The 16,687-nt window shown below is 50.9% G+C and overlaps 1 protein-coding gene across 1 annotated transcript; it reads right to left on the reverse strand.

The window, feature by feature from the left end:
* Nucleotides 1–1,749: 1,749 nt before the first annotated feature.
* On the reverse strand, nucleotides 1,750–15,305 carry DEXI (Dexi homolog). Its single transcript, XM_007985703.3, has 2 exons — nucleotides 14,394–15,305; nucleotides 1,750–2,413 (listed from the first exon to the last, which is right to left on the reverse strand). Exon 1 carries the CDS (start codon nucleotides 14,825–14,827, stop codon nucleotides 14,540–14,542), a length of 288 nt encoding a protein of 95 aa, XP_007983894.1. The 5' UTR covers nucleotides 14,828–15,305; the 3' UTR covers nucleotides 1,750–2,413; nucleotides 14,394–14,539.
* Nucleotides 15,306–16,687: the final 1,382 nt, after the last annotated feature.

Genomic DNA, 16,687 nt, shown 5'->3' on the forward strand with positions numbered 1-16,687 from the left:
ACCCAGCGAGCTGCCAGCATGACTGTTGCTTTCCACTGGGGCATAGTCTGCCCAGAAGCCCCAATTCAAGACAGCTTAGCTTACTCCTGGTGGCAATGGGAGCTGCCTGTTCAGCCCCAGCTCACCAGCCCCAGTGCCCACAGGATCAGCCTGGTTCCCAAGCTCTGCTCCTCTCCCCAGCAAGTGAGAGGTGGGTGTCAAGAGAGTCTGAGGGATCCAGACCCGGCTACGTGAATCTTAACTTTGCTTTATTCATTCTACAAATACATACTGAGTGCACAGTCATGAATAAGATGTTCCTGCCCTGGTGAGTCTTATATTTTAGCAAATTAAAAAAACTCTTTGGACAGGGCTGCCAGGTGAGGTTGGCCAGTCTGTACACTGCACAAAGGCACCTGGTCAAGGGGGAACATGGGGGCTGCAAACCAGTCTGGGTTCTGCTTGCCAAGCTGGCAGTGCTGGTGTGGAGCCTTTTAACCCAGAGGGACATGTTTTTGTAGTTAACACACAGTCATCATAAGTGTGGATAAATCACTGTCTCCATGTCACAGATCTAAGTGATACTTACAGTCACACTCTTATAAGGGAATGGACTTCTGACTTCTTTGGAGGACCTATCTGCAGGGACAGGCACAGTGTGCTGGAAGTGCCCCGAACCCCATTTGTCAGGTGGTAGAGCAGTGCTCAGAGGAATCAGGGCATGATGGTGCAATTCCACGTCCAGTGGATTGTAAATCTGTGCACCTTCCAAATGGTCATTTTTCCTCTCAGGCCTCTCTCTGCAGGCAAATGCCTCCCTCCTCACGCTCATCTTTTTCCTTGGGCCTCTCAAATGTCTTCTTTTCAGATTTCGTAGCTTTTCTTTCTTTAGCATTGCATGGGGGCAAGTGGCGCTACAACTGTCTTTCCCCAGAGTTCTGCCGCCTCTACTCTCCCACACCTCAGTTTCCTCACCTGTAGAAGGGGGTTAATCATTTGTACCCTGCTTCACTCGGTGTGTATGTGAAGGTGCTTTGAAGTCAAGTGCTCTGCAAACTGGAGAGAATTACTGCTAGTATTCCGTGAAACTGCAAGTTGACCGAATTCCACTCATTCATTTAATCCTTCCAATTTTTTTTTTTTTTTTTTTTTTTGAGACAGAGTCTTGCTCTGTTGCCCAGGCTGGAGTGCAGTGGCACGATCTCAGCTCATTGCAACCTCTGCCTCCCTGGGTTCAAGCAATTCTCCTGCCTCAGCCTCCCGAGTAGTTGGGAACTATAGGTGTGCGCCACTATACCTGGCTAATTTTTTGTATTTTTAGTAGAGGTGGGGTTTCACCATGTTGGCCAGGCTGGTCTTGAACTCCTGACCTCAAGTGATCTGCCCGCATTGGCCTCCCAAAGTGCTGGGATTACAGGTATGAGCTACCGTGCCAAGGCCTTTCCCCATATCTTTAATGAAGGTCTACCACGTGCCTGGCAAAGGATACCCACTGCCATCTCTATAGGATTCAGGCCTGGTTTCTAGTTTGGCCTTCAGGCTTTTCCCACCACACCCCAAATGCTGTCCCTGGCTTGTAGAGTGGGGCAGAGGGCCAGCCTGGGACTCTCACACCAGCCCGACTGGGGCAGACTCTCTGAACCCCCCTGGATCTCCAACTTGGGAGACCCTTATCTTCTGCTATTTGTCAACCACAGGGTTCTGCCTAGAACTCCTTTCCCGAATCTCAAAGTTAAAAAAAAAAAAAAAAAAAACGCAGGGCCCCAGGGGTTGGAGTTGCATACATTTTTTTAATCCAAAGAAGTCAGCCTCCTAAGTATTGCTTAAACAGGTTTATCAGAATTAAGTAGGCACAACACTCATACTGTCAGAAAAGCCTTTCTAGCCAGGGGAGTCATGTGGCCCTCCCCAGCATGATGTCTCTTTTGCCAACTTGCTGAAGAACGAGTAACCTGAAATGAAGAAGCAAGAATCCCACCCTCAGCCCCCGACAGCTTCCTCAGCTTTTTCTTCTGAGTCACTCCCTGCAACAGCCGCTGCATCTAAGACCAGCCTCGGGCTAAACCCAGCTGGCCTGAAGGCTCAACTCACATCACACGGAGCTGGGAGTTGCTTTTGTGTGTGTCCGCAGTTTGAAGTGTCCTCTCTGAAGGTGAAGTGGGGGAAGCAGGTGCGCTCCGGGGTGAAGTGCGGGGAGGCAAACTCTGGATGGGTTCCTGTAAACTTCCATCGCAGCTGCAAATAATCAGAAGCCAAGACCAGGCCATCGGTGTGACGCTGCGGGCAGATGAGGTCGTGGGACGCCCCTTGAGTTCCCACTTCTGTGGGAGCAGGTGCCTTCCCAACCTCAGCTCTCAGTCCCAATCTCTTTTCTACTCTCCTGGGTCCAAACAGGAACCTCTCTGTTGGCACGAAGCTTTTGAGGGGAGCAGGCCTAACAAGAAGGAAAAAGGGGGGTTACTAGCATGGAAGCCCCACCCTGCCAACATGTTGGCTGGGGACAGGGACCAATCCATGAGGCTCAGGAGGTTTGGGGTGGGGCAGGGAAGTCTTCCTCCATCCTTTGAATTTGGGGAACCACTGGGAGCCCCAGACTCAGGCTGAAAATGTCTTTCTGCAATTTTTATTAAAACTCTTTTTAATGAATTTGCCTCATTTCTCAGAGGCCCTGGGCTGGAGAACCAGCACACTGTTGCACGGGAGCGGAAAGATTGTCCTGTTTATTGGGAGGAGAGGGACGCTGGTGCAGTCTGCTCAGGAGTCACCCAGGGTCTGAGGGCTGACTTGCCGCTCTGGGCCAGCTGAGCCAGCGCTGGGTAGTGGGCAGGGCTTGGCAACACCTCCCACCTTGCCCGGAAAAATGCTTTGCAACCTACAGGAAGGCACTGGCCACAGCCAAGTCGCTGAGCAGCCCCACTTGGCTCCCTCTCTCAGGACGCAGCATCATCTCCATGGCCTGGCCCCCTGGCAAGTCCCCGTTTCCCACTGCCTTCTCTATGTGCCCAGCTGGGTGCCAGTGTCTCTGCAGCACCTCGTGTTCCCATGCCCAACCCCTCTGCAGCCCCCTCGAGCCCTGCTCTGATTCCAAGCCTCATGTGCCAGCTCAGACTATCCCTCCCGCAAACTTCACTGAACATCTCGCAGAACTTGTATGTTAAACATGTGACATGTATTGGTGTTTGACAGGGTGCTATTGACATTTGGGGTAGGACAATTCTTGGATGTGGAGTGGCTGTTCTGGGCACTGAGTATTTAGCAGCATCCCTGGCTCCAGGCCACTCAGTGCCAGTAGCATCCCTGGTCACTGTAACAACTAAAAATGCCCTCCTACCCTATTTCCAAGGTTGACCTAAGGGGGCGGAACTGTTTCCATTGAGACTCATGCATCGTATAGGATAAGAAACGGAGGTTCTTATCATTGTATAGGATATGAAACTGAGGTTCAGAGAAGCCAAGTAACCTGCCTAAAGATGCACAGCTATGAGAGGCAAAGCTGGCACTGGCTTGGTAATAACGAAGGAAACAGTCTGAATGAGAGCAGCTACCATTTCCTGAGCTCTTAGCAGAGGCTGAGGACCCTGCTAAGTGCCATGAGACCTTAGCAGAGACTGTGGGTGCCTTGCCCCATTCCCTCCACTCACTCTTCCTTGCAGGTCGACCTGCCCTTCTTTGCTGAGGCCTTTCTCTGCCTCCAGAGCCTGCTTGGCCCCCAGGCTGTAAGTGCAGGCAGAGCTAATGTCTCCCCATAGCTGCCCTCCACCAGGCTGCTCCTGAGACACCTGCTGGCCAGGAGCCCGGAGCAGAATCCTTTACTCAGATTCAGCCGCACAGATGCTCGCTGCAGAGATCTCCAAGGCCTGCGGTCATCCTTGAGCCCATCTCAGATTTGTGTGGACGGGGTGTTAAGAGAACATGGAATCAGCTGGAGAGAGTGGTTCATGCTTGTAATCCCAGCGCTTCGGGAGGCTGGGGTGGGAGGATCACTTGAGGACAGGAATTTGAGACCAGCCTGGGCAACACAGTGAGACTCTGTCTCCATAAAAAATTTAAATATTAGCCAGGCATGGTGTAGTCTCAGCTACTTGGAAGGCTGAGGCAGGAGGATTGCGTGAGCCCAGCAGTTCAAGGCTGCAATGAACTATGACTGTGCCCCTGCACCCAGCCTGGGTGACAGAGACCCTGTCTCAAAAAAAAAAAAAAAAAAAAGGGAGAAGATAGAATCATTCAGTGAGGACCTCACTCCTCTCCCAATCCTGTGACCACAAACAGCATCCCCAACAGTCCCAGCCAGGTGTTAGTCTGGCTGTAGCTGCTCTCTTGTGTGCAAATCTCCAGTCTCAATGGGTTACATGTGGAATTTACGAACACTCCTGTTTTCATTGTGTTTATCTGTAGGGTTGCCTTCTATTTATAGCAAGTGATGCCAAGTTTCCATTTCTGGTAGTAATATAGTTTCTCTTTTCAAAGTGGCTCACGCCTATAATCCCAGCACTTTGGGAGGCTAAGGCGGGTGCATCACTTGAGATCAGGAGTTTGAGGCCAGCCTGGCCAACATGGCTAATTGAGGTCAGGAGTTCAAGACCAGCCTGGCCAACATGGCAAAACCCAATCTCTACTAAAAAAAAAAAAAGAAAAAAAAATTAGCTGGGCATGGTAGCAGGCGCCTGTAGTCCCAGCTACTCAGGAGGCTAAGGCAGGAGAATCTCTTGAGCTGGGGGAGCAGAGGTTGCAGTGAGCAGAGATCACGCCACTGCACTCCAGCCTGGGTGACAGAGTGAGACTCTGTCTCAAAAACACGAAAGTTTCTCTTTTCAAAACATTTCACTTTAAAAGGAGCCAATTTCAAGCAAACTGTTAATAGTTCAGGTAACAGGCAGATAGAGGAAAAGCTGCTGAGTGTTGTATGAGGTTTGAGGGCTTTGATCCCAGCTGGTCCCACTCACTCCACAACAGAGAATAGAAGGGTCCAGAGAGGGTGGTGACCTCTGCCTGAAGTCACACAGTGATTCGAGGACAAGGATGTGACCCCAGACTTCTATATCTAGGGCTGGAGGATGTCCTGGGACACAGTTCAATTCTCATCTGTCACCCACTTTGGCTATGAGAGATCAACCCCTTTGCTCCTGTGTCTTGCAATGGCAGCCTTGGCAAACCCTAAATGAAAATCGTGACAACACTTGACATTTATGAAGCATTTACTTTGTGCTCACCCTGTACTACTCTAACTCATGTCTTAACTCACTTATTCCTCAAAAACAACTCTAGGACGTGGGGCAAAGTAGGACCATCATCCCTGCATTTCACATGGAGCTCAGAAAGGTTAAGCAAGCTGTCCAAGGCCACACAGCTCATAAACAGCAGAGCCAGGATTTGAACCTCTGTGGCCTGATCCCAAAGCCGAAACCACTCGGCACTGCAGGTTCATCCCTTTTCTCTAAGTCAGGGGTATCCAATCTTTTGGCTTTCCTGGGCCACAATGGAAGAACCGTCTTGGGCCACATATAAAATACACTAAAGATAACTGATAAGCTAAAAAATAAAACAAAATCAAAAACAAACAAACAAACAAAAAACTCACCAAAAAAACAAAAAAGAAATTCTTCTTTTTTTTGAGACAGGGTCTTGCTTTGTCACCCAGGCTGGAGTGCAATGGCATGATCTTGGCTCATTGCAGTTCCAGGTTCAAGCAATTTTCGTGCCTCAGCCTCCTGAGTGGCTGGGACTACAGGCGCATGCCACCATGCCTGGCTAATTTATGTATTTTTAGTAAAGATGGGGTTTCACCATGTTGGCCAGGCTAAAATCTCACAAGGTTTTAACAAAGTTTATGAATCTGTGTTGGGACACAGTCCAAGCCGTCCTGAGCTATACGCAGCCTGCAGGTCGCACCACGGGTTAGACAAGTTTGCTCTAAGGCACCAAGAGCCCCAGGATGAAAAGCACCCCAGAGCTGCAGCTTATAGAACCCAGGGCAGCAGGTTCTCCAAACTTCTGACATCATTAGAGCACAGCACACAAGTTATCAGCCACTAGATTTTTTTCCCCCTTTCTGAAACTGTAACCCTTCATTCCAAGCCATTCCCCAAAGGTGGACAGAGGACGTGGCTGGCTGGCTGGCTTCTGTAGTCAGAATGACAGTTGGGCACTAGATCCACTTTGTGAAGCAATGTCTCAGCTCAATAACTCTGCAGAGAAGCTGCCTGGTTCAGGATGTGGCTTAAGTAAGAAGATGGGCCTGGCATTTTAGGGGCACTGGTGGGCGAGGCTCTGAAAGTGGTAGAAGAGGATTCTTTCCTGGAGTTCAGCTGCCCACTGTCCTGCTCCTCAGGGCAAATGGTGTGAGATCTGGATTCAGCCTGTCTGCGCTGATTGTAGTTCTGCTCCTCCCTGGCTGTGTAACCTCAGACAAGTTACCCACTTTCTCTGGGCCGGTTTCCTCATCTGGAAAAGGGGACAATGCCCACCACATTGGGTTGTTTGTGTCCATGGAGTGCCTGGCAATACCCAGCACACATGAGGCATCCGTACGTGGTGGTTCCTTCCCTCCTTAGCCCTACCTGTTCCCAGGTAGAAACCAATACCGGCAAGGAACCTTCTCAAGGCTAGGGGCCTTCTGAGAGCCGTAGCACTTTTCATCCTTCAAAGACTTTGCCTTCTAGAAACCCATTGCTCATTCCTTTCTTCAAGTACCAAACAATCAATTAAAGTGGCTAAAGACAGATGGCACCCTCCCCTGCTCACGCAGCCACTCTGATCCTCCACCCTGGTGACAGGCTATGTGGCAGGAGGGTCTCTACCTTATCTCAGGATGAAGGCATGGCTGGGGTCTGGCCGTCTCCTAGTGGCCAGAAGGAGAAGCTGCCAGTCTCTACACAGGTCCATGTCCCTGAGGAAAGCCAGTGTCACAGAGAAATGATGACCACTTTCTCAAACCTGTCTTCTGATTTGCACGTTGGCTGCCAAAGCTGATCAGGAGTGGGCTTTGTGAAGATGCCTGGTCCACCACGTGCCTCCAGCCGCCAAATCTAAGACTCCCTGAGGCCTCTGGAAGGACAGCACTTGCCCAGTGCCTCCTTCCAGGTCCTGCCACATCCAAGAACCACCTGGACTATTATTTACTTAGTATTTTAAATCAATGCACTTTTTAAACTCCAATTTTTAAAAAAGATCATTTATGCCACTATATAACACCCAAAGCAGTAGAATTTATCATACACAGAAGGCAATGCTAAAAATACAATGAAAATGGAACCATGAATTCTAGCTTGATACCCTTGGCCTGTACAACTGAGCCTGGTGCCAGTTAAAAGGGCAAAGCTGTAGGTGCTCAGGGGGTGTCGGGCCCCTGAAAGCCGATCTGCTCCGATGCTGCGTATTCACTGCCGCCCTGGGACGCCTCCAGCAGAGCACTTCACTGGGGGAAGCATCAGGACAGTGTGGCCAGGAGCCCAATGCTGCCACCTCATAGATGGGTATCTGAGGTGAGTCATCGAACTTCTGCCTCAGTTTCCTCCCTTGTCTAATGGAACCCTCCTTGGCGGCTTCACAGGGTGACGCTTGGGGCAAGTGATGGAGATGTGGGAGAGGCAGTTATTTTTAACCACCCAGCCAAGCCACTTGCCAGGAGGGACTCCCAGAAATGAAGCCTTACCCTGGGGGGAGTTCCCCACCACTCCAAGCTTGAGGCCTGGGATGGCAGCTGTGAGGGTACTAGCATCATCTGGGGACTCACTGGGTACCAATTATCACTGCACTTGGGCTACTTCAAAGGCTGCCCACACAGACACACCCTCCTTGGTAACCAATCCTCAGGAGGAAGGGCGCCCAAGGAAAGGGGGAAGGCTTCCTAGGCTAGAGCCCCTTCGAGTCTGACACACCATTGACACTGACCACGTCACTCATTAAGCAAGCACCGACTATACATCATTCACTATCCCAATCTAATTTGCACAAGCCCTTAGGCAGGTGCTACTACTATCCCTGTTTTACAGAGAAGGAAACCGAGGCTTAGCAGATGAAGTCTGAGGTGTTGGTGGAGCTGGGATTTAAACCAAGATGTGTCCAACTGCAAAGCAGTTGTAAGCAACAATTTTAGAGGGTACAGGGAGGTGATCCTAAGTGACAAGGAATCACATATAGTGAGCAAGCAATTTGCTTTTCAGTTTTTGGTCAATCCTTATGATTATTTAGAGGAGAAAGTTCAGTTTGGTGCTGGTGTCTTATATTTATCACCTGACAGTTGTTAATCTCTTTTTAACAAAAAGAGAGCAGGCCAATGCCCTGTGTCTTTAGCTGGCTTTGGTATTTGGCCAAAAGTTAATGACTTTGGCAGTTAGGGTTTTTATCCATGCCAAGTGATGACGGTTTTTTCTTTAGCGACATAGACATTCTTTTTAAAATAAATTCACCTTAAAAAGTAGTTTTACAAATGGAGCACTAAAACTAGTGCATTTCATCTTAAACTGCAAATTATAAAGGGAATAATAGCAACTTGACAGTGGAGAGACCTGGCAGACACCACCTTCACCAACTGATCAAAGTTAACGTTGCCAGAAAGGGGACAGATGGCACGTGCCTCTCGGTAAGATGCACTGAAGACACACACTCACTTCTGCAATATTCCTGCCAAGAATGCCTCATCTGAATCTAATCTCGAATATAACCATCAGACAAACCCAAATTGAGAGACAGTTTACAAAACACCAGTCTTGTACTCTTCCAATATGTCAATGTCACAAGAGATAAAGACAGACTGAGGAGCTGATCCAGACTGAAGAAGGCTCGAGATTAATGCAAAAGTTGATCTGGGATTGCATCCTGGACCTCAAGTCTCTCTTTTTTATTGTTCAGGGACACTATTGGGACAATTTTTTGTTTTTTGTTTTTTGAGATAGGGTCTCGCTCAGCTGCCCGGGCTGGAGTGCAATGGTGCAATAACTCGCTGCAGCCTTGAACTCCTGGACTCAAGCGATCCTCCTGCCTGAGCCTTCCGAGTAACTGGGACTATGGGCGTGTACCACCACATCTGGCTATTTTTTTTTCCCTACTTTTTGTAGAGATGGGATCCCACTATGTTGCCCAGGCTCGTCTTAAACTCAAGTGATCCTTCCACCTCAGCCCCCATAAAATTTCAATAAAGTTGTAGATGAGATTGGTCATAGGATTGTATATTGTATCAATACTAGATTTGCTGATTTTGACCACCCTACTGTGGTTATGCAAATTTGTCCTTGTTCTAAGGAAATAAACACTGAATTATTTAGGAGTAAAGGTACATAATGAACCCATTTTCAAATGCTTATGAAAATTACACATATACACGTGTGTGCGTATACACAGGCATGCATATACAAACAGGGAATGGCATGCACGTGTACATGAGCAAAGTGCTAATTGGTGCAATTGGTGAATTTGGGTGGGCATTCTTTGTGCTCTTGCAACTTTTCCGCATGTGTGAAATTATTTTTAAATTTTTTTATTCAGGAAAAAGGAGCAAGAGTGTGTATGCCACAGGCTTGGCAGAAACTATGAGCTGGTGTTCCAAAGTCGGGGATGGGGAGCCCTCACTGGGGACGCCCCTCAAACCCTCGGTGCTGTGGCCAGGGAACCAGGCTGGCAGCCTTCCCTGGCTTTGTTCCCTTGGCCGCCACTTCCCCATTCTGTGCCTCTGTTGATTTGTGAGACGGGGATAAAGATGTCTGCCACTTTTATTGTGATCTTGGGTTTCCCAAAAGCAGACTATGCTTTCAGAAGTTCTGGGAGGAAAGCTAGCAGATACACCAGAAATGTGAATATCCAAATTGAGAGGAGCCCTCACTTTCTTAGTTCAGCAAAACAGACACACGGGTTATAAGTGGGGCAGATCCTGCCTGTTTCTTGGCTGAAATCTCCAGTTTGTATAATGCAGGACTAAGAGAGTGGGGCCCTTGACATCTCACTGTTTTGAGACACATACTGGGGTTTTCTCCTGTCCGAAGACGCAGCTGGCACCAATGTACCCTGTGGCCAAGGACCTTCTGGGTGAGCCTCATGTCCGGAGCAGAGTTGGAGAGGTGGCCAGGCCTGGGGGCACATTCGTCTCCCTGTGTCACCATTGTCTGTCTCTTGCTTAGATGACAGCCACAGCTTCCTGGCCTGATTTCCGGCATCCGCCCTGACCCCTGCCTGTGGGATCTCCCATAACTCAAATCTGACTGTGTCCCTGCGGAAGGTTTGGGTTTCTGAGCTGGGCAGCTGTATGTCCAGCACAAGGGTTCTGCTGATGGCACAGGCCACAAATCGGCAAGGAGGGACCAGGTTAGGAAGGAGCAGCTGTGGTTCCTAGTCGGAAGGTAACTGAAGCCTAGTAAAGCCTGGAATAAGATAGACCAATGAATCGGATAACCCTCAGCTCTAAATCTGAGCTGTACCAGAACAAGCCGACTCTGGTGGCAATGTTCGCCAGTCTCTGCATTTTCAGCTCGCTGTGTGCCAAGAGAGGGCTGGCAGGTACCAGGGGCTTTCACTTTCATTAGGAACTGGGACAAATAATCCAACTGAGCTGCCTCTGCACCAGAACTGCTGGGACGTGAGGACTCTCTCTGGCTCCCAGGCCAGCCACTGCGGCCCTTTCTCCTGGGAAGGAGGGAGCTCCTGATTCCCCATTCCCTGCTCCTGGGCAACAATTAACACTCTAGGAAGACTACAGAGCCGGCTCTCCAGGGTTCTGGTGCCCTGGGGACCACAGGGCAGCAAGAAAGGTCTCCTGAGGGTCCTGGGGCTGGGAAGGCAGAGTGGGAAGTCCCCCCCAGCGAGGCTAGACCTGGACCTCCCTGGCACTCAGGCAGCCTATCCTCTTTTGCTCATGGAATATAAATATTCGTGCACGAGTATAGGTGCAGGTTTCTACACTCACAAGGGCATGGGTATAAGACGCTTTCCATTATATCTGACTATGAATAAGAGTGGTTAATATTAAAACATCTCTTACTATATACAAGGAGGTCTAAGTGCTTTATGTCTATCTCACTTAGTCCTCACAACAAGGGAGATTTTCATTATTTCCATTTTCTAGAAGAGGAAACCAAAGTACAGGGAGGTTAAGCAGCATGCCCAAGGTCACAGCTACCCTAGGATGTGAACCCAGGGCTCTGGCTCTTAACCATGACCCTAATACTGCCTCCTCAAGTAGGTGCTCAGTAAGTGTTTGAAGAACTGAATTATGTGGGTCCACACATAAGAGAGAGAGAAAAAAAGAGGGAGCAAAAGTGGGTGCACCTGTTCATCTTGATACTCATCCTGGGCCCCACTGAGTGACATGCCCCTTACCCTTAGTCACTGTTTCCTGGATTGGCGTGTGGGGAACACATGTGACCACATGAGAATGGCTGAGAAAAAACAGGACTGACGACCGGCATTCCCCTGCTTATGGAAAGGGGCCTGTAGATGAGGCTCGGTCAGATCATCTTGAGGTCTTTCCCGGCGGCTTCCCTGCTGCTAGCCACCCCTCTCATACCCCGGGGTTCTGAGCTTCCTCAACACTTGGAGGCAAGGCCTCCTTGGCTTGGATTTGAGGGTGGGGAGGGGGGAAGGCTGTGCATGGCTTCCACCACTTCTCCAGGCCTCCCCACTTCCCAGGGTCAGGCCCTGACACCCCGAGAGCTTTGCAAGGGTGTCCCTGAGAGATACTTCCTGGTGTTTCTGCTTAAACAGCGTTTGCTGCAAAATATGTCGAAGCATTTGGGATTCAGTTTTTAGTTCAGAATATGCCAATGTTTTCATTTGGAAGGGGAAGTGTTTCTGTTGATGTGATAAAGAGATAAAATAAGACGTTCTTCACCAAGTTACACTGCTTCAAAGTCAAGTGCTTGGCTTGGAGACAGGGATTTATCTTGGGATCGCAGGGCCTTAGCACATGGCCTGGCAGAAGAGCAGGCAGGGTCAAAGTCTGTTGAATGAGTGCGTGCATATGCAAAGGGCCTAGACCCAGGAGTGCGATAGAATCAATGCTCAGTACAGATTTTGAATGGATTTCATAGGTTCTACTTCTGAGAGTTGTTCTTAGTCTGTTCATGTTTCTCTATCTTCACTAAACTCCCCTCATCCAAGCCTCTGTCACGTCTGGCCTGGACAACTAACAGCCTCTGAGGTGGTGTCCCTGCTTCCCCTCTTAACCCTCAGCTCATTCTGTCCACAACTGCCAGAGTCATCTTTACAAAATGGGAATGTGATTGTGTCATCTCCTGCCTAGAACCTTCCAATGGCTTTCCACTGCTCTTGGCTATGGCCTTCCAGGTCCTCCATGTATGGCTCCCGCCCACCTCACTGACCTCTCCTGGGGCTGTTCTCCAGCCACATGGGCCTCCTTTTGGTTGCTGGAAAAACCAACTCTCTCTCACCTGAAGGTCTTGGCACTACTGGACTACTGGCACCCTCAGCCTGGACTGCTTTTCTCTAGAGCCTTCTATCGAATTAAGGCTCAGCTCAAAAGCATCATCTCCTTAGAGAGCCTTTCTATGACCCCTCAGCTAAAGCAGCCCACCATCTCTATTCTACTGGTTCACTTGTTTTACTCCATGTCTACACCTACAGAGACCATCTACTACATGCCAGCCACAGTTTTAGGTGGTGAGGACACAGCAGTGAACACGACAGGGAAGCTCACATCCTTCTTGCCGGTCTTCATAGCTCTGAAAAAATCTGATTCTCTTGTTTGGGTTCCTACTAGTCTTCCTCACCTAGTGCCAAAGGGCCAAGGCTGGGTCTGTCTTCCTCACTGTGTTCACTCACCAGGCACTGTACTGAACAAAAAAGCGCTTGTTCCGTAAAAGAACGGACGGATGGCAGGCAGGCAGGCTGGGGAGGTGTGCAGAGCAGCTGGCACACGCTCCCGCTGGCACTTGGCTCTTGCTAAGATCTTACTGAGCTCAACGGAAGCTTTCTTCAAAGAAATCTCACTGTGGACCCCTTAGGAGAGCCCTCTGCACCCAGCTATGCTGCCAGTAGGTCCTACCCCACCCTGTACCACCATCTGCAACAGACTCAATGTTTGTGTGTCCTCAAACTTCATATGTTGCAACCCTGATCCCAAATGATGGTATTGGGGGGTGAGGCCTTAGAGAGGTGATTAGGTCATGAAGGCAGAGCCTTCATGGATGGGATTAGTGCCCTTATAAGAACAGTAAGAAATAAATGTTTAAGTCCCCCAGCCTCTGGTATTCTGTTATAGAAGACTGAACTAAGACACCCTCTGCCTGTGGTTGTCTTGGCAAAGCCAGGTAATGCAGGAGAGGGGTGGACTCAGCCTGCTTGGGGTGAATGGCATTAGTGTCCATTTTCCAAAAGGAGCCCTGGCTCACCATATCTCAGCATACCCTCTTCATTGCCACTTAGGCCCTGTGCCAAGTGACACTCCAGTACTGTCCAGCCTCAGGGGCTGAGCCAAGGCGTTCCTGCCTGCCCTGTGACCCTCACCAGTCCCGGAGGCTGCCTGACAGCTTATCTGGTCATGTGTTCTCTCTCATTGAGTCCAGCTGCCTCTCTTCCTGGTGACTATGACCAAGTCTTACTCCTCCCTGGGCCTTCATTTCCCTACCTGTCACATACACAGTGGGTTGGATGCTGGATGCGAAGCTCCTTCGTCACAGCCCCAAAGACAGGACTTGACCATCTCAGTGCAATGACCCTGTGGTCCCTTCTCCCGAGGACCTAAGAGCCCCCTGAGTGCTTGCAAACACTGCAGACAAAGCGAGCCCTAGCACCAGCTCCCTGACTGCCTGTTCTGTGAAGGGAGCCTACAAAACTGGCAGCCCCTGCAGTTCTGAGCTGCAGAACTGATGAGCTGGGGCACCCTGAAATCTGACTCCAAAATAGCAGCAAACCCAAGGCCAAAAGGAAGTACAGGCTTCTTTGCTTGAGATTTCTCCTCTCACAGCCTTGGCCTGGAGCCCCTGCACTTAATCCCCACCCATCCACCTAAGGGCCACAGTACAAATGTGATTCGTGCCTGGCTGCCTGTGTCTTCTGACACCCCTAAATCTTTATCCTTCTAGGATGATCGAGAATCCCCCAAAAGCCAAGGTCATCATCAAGCCAGGATGAGGATTGGGGGAGGAGCGAACAGCTCTTCCTCAAATAGATTTGGAAGCGAAGGCTTTTTCCATAAGCTTTGGGGGGTAAGTCACAGGGTGACCCCAAATGTAACTTAGTCTCGGGGTCCCCTTCCTTTTCACCAACTGTCCCCTTTGCTGGGGGAAGCTTTCCAGCCCAAACGAAGGGCTTAAGAGGGGTCTGGCCATTCCTGGCATCCAGTTAGACCTGGAGGAGGTGAACGGAGGAGAAGGCTGAGGGAGGGGTGTGTATCCGGCCTGGGGATGCCTCCCTCTCCCTTGCCAGCGCCCCAAACCTCCCTCATCCTGTTCAGAGACGGCACTTACAGGCCTCGGAGGCAGGGGAGGATCTCCTCCTGGGGAACCATCCCTGTCCAGATGGTGCCCCCAACCAGCTGCGGCGGCATGATCTGGGTGGCTGGTCCAGGGCGTGGGTTGCGGCTCGAGGGAAGAGGGGAACGGCAGTCGAGACCCTACTCCAAGTATCCATCAAAGACGTCGAGCTCCGAGTCAGCATCGTAAAGGCCCGAGCCGGGGTCGGAGAGTACGCCGAGGTCCACGAGCGCTTGGTCCATGTCCTCGGGCAGGAAGACAAGGCCCACGTTAAGGACGATGTACTCCATGAGGAAGGCGTAGTACAGGATCAGCACATTGACGAAAAACAGGCCCACGTAGAACATAGAGGGCAGCAGCGGCGGCGGCACGTAGGGGACCAGGGGGCCCAGTGCGTCCAGGTGGGCCGCGACCCGGGCGCCGAGCATGCAGCGGGTGGTAAGGGCGGCGGCGGCCCGGCGATCCCGGCGAACTCAGCCGCTGCGGCGCCCGGGCGGCCGGCGAGGGCACAGCGCAGCCATCCAGGGGTGCCCTGGGGCCCGACAGAGGCTGCGCCGGGCTCCAGATGTCCCCTGGCAAACGCGCCCCAAGCCCCGAAATACGCCGGGCGGGTCACCGCACCCTCAGATGTGCCCCCAAGACCCTCTCGACTGCCCAGACGGCGAGACGGGCCTCCCCTGAAGTGGCCGGCGGCTGCCCGGCTCCCTCGAGGCGCCTCCCTGGCGCTCGCAGGGCCTCGCAGCCGGCGGGGATCCCACCGCGGCTCAGCGTCTAGGGCCGGTCCCGGCAGCTGTCTCTCCCGCCCGGCCTCGCAGGTCCTCGCGCCCCCCCGCGCGCCCCCGCAGGCCCAGCGCCCATGGCTGCGGCCGCCGCGTCTCCCTCCGGGTCGCGCTCGGAGCTCCGCCTCCCGAGCGGCCCCGAGCCGGTTCGCCGGCCGGCCCCTGCATACGCTCATTGGCCGGCTCGACGCCCGCGCTGACTGGCCCGGGCCGCCAGGGGGCGGGAACCGCTTCGCTCCGCCCCTCGGAGCGCTCTAGTCTGAGTTGCTTTCCTGGTTCGGGTCTGCGCTCAGATCTCAAATCAGATTCGCTCTGCATATCAAATAGCGGGAGGGAAAAGAGATTGAACACAATTCAAACCTAGACATAATGCTAAGGCCTCAAAAGCCGAAGGAAACTCGGGCTTCCGCTGCACCTTGCTGCATGCGTCTTTGGACTCCGTTTCTCCTTTGAAAGGAGGCGGGGTCGGGGAGGGGCGACGGACGGTTGCCCTGAAAATCTTGGACATTCCCAAAGCGCCAGTTTTCATGGTGATCAACCAGTGTCCCCTTCGCTTCTCCAAACTCTGGTTGCTGGAAGGCCTGCCCACTAGGGAACCTGCATCCTAGAGTTAAGGAATACCTGAATAGATTGGGAGGTAGTTCAGATCTTCAACCATAAGGTTGCTTTTTGTTTCTTTTTACTTTGTAAATCATGTTTAAAAGCAGTAATACACATGGCTAAACATTCAAACAACCTTGAAGTACACAGAAAAGGGAGTCTGTCCCACCCACTGGTTCCCCCTGCTCTTGGGTAACCATCGCATGTCTTTCAGGAAAACATGATGTTGCCCGAAGAGCCTTCCAAAGCAGTTCAAGACACCTTTAAATCTCAGGCCACACTGAGCTGAGTATTTTCCACGTACTGCTTAATCGGAGGCACACAAGGTAGTGTAGTGTGTATGTGTGCACTTTTTACAGATGAAAAATACGAGCCCAGGGAGCGTACATTTCTGAGCCTGGGTGTGTTTCTTTGGAGGCCAGATCCTGTTCTTTTCTGCCCCATGACTTTGTCTTGCCCCACTTTATATGAATGACAGGGCAAACCGTTAACTCTCCACTCTTATCCATTTCTCCAACTGCTGAAGGTGAAACAAACCTTTACTCATTCATGCACTTTACCAATGTTTTTTAAACACCTACTATGTGCCAAACCTTTTGCTAGGCACTGGGGAGAATACTGGCCTCTGGCCCAGTTCTTTCTTGAGCAGAGTTAATGGGACACAGTGGACCTTTAAAAAGGATGATATATAGAAGTGACTGAATGAATGAATGGATGGTAAACTTGAGAAGTCTTGCCCACATCGAACTTACTACTTCTAATCCAGGGGAGAAATTAGATATATTCTGGCTCATGCAGAAAGTTGGGTTATTTCCTTTTTCACTTTAACGTGCTACTTTGGGAAATAGCATGGATTCTGGGTGAAGACCAGAGGAATCCTCTGGAAGTACAAAATTTTCAGTTTGGTGC

The sequence above is a fragment of the Chlorocebus sabaeus genome, chromosome 5 (assembly GCF_047675955.1).
Source record: "Chlorocebus sabaeus isolate Y175 chromosome 5, mChlSab1.0.hap1, whole genome shotgun sequence".
NCBI classification, from domain to species: domain Eukaryota; kingdom Metazoa; phylum Chordata; class Mammalia; order Primates; family Cercopithecidae; genus Chlorocebus; species Chlorocebus sabaeus.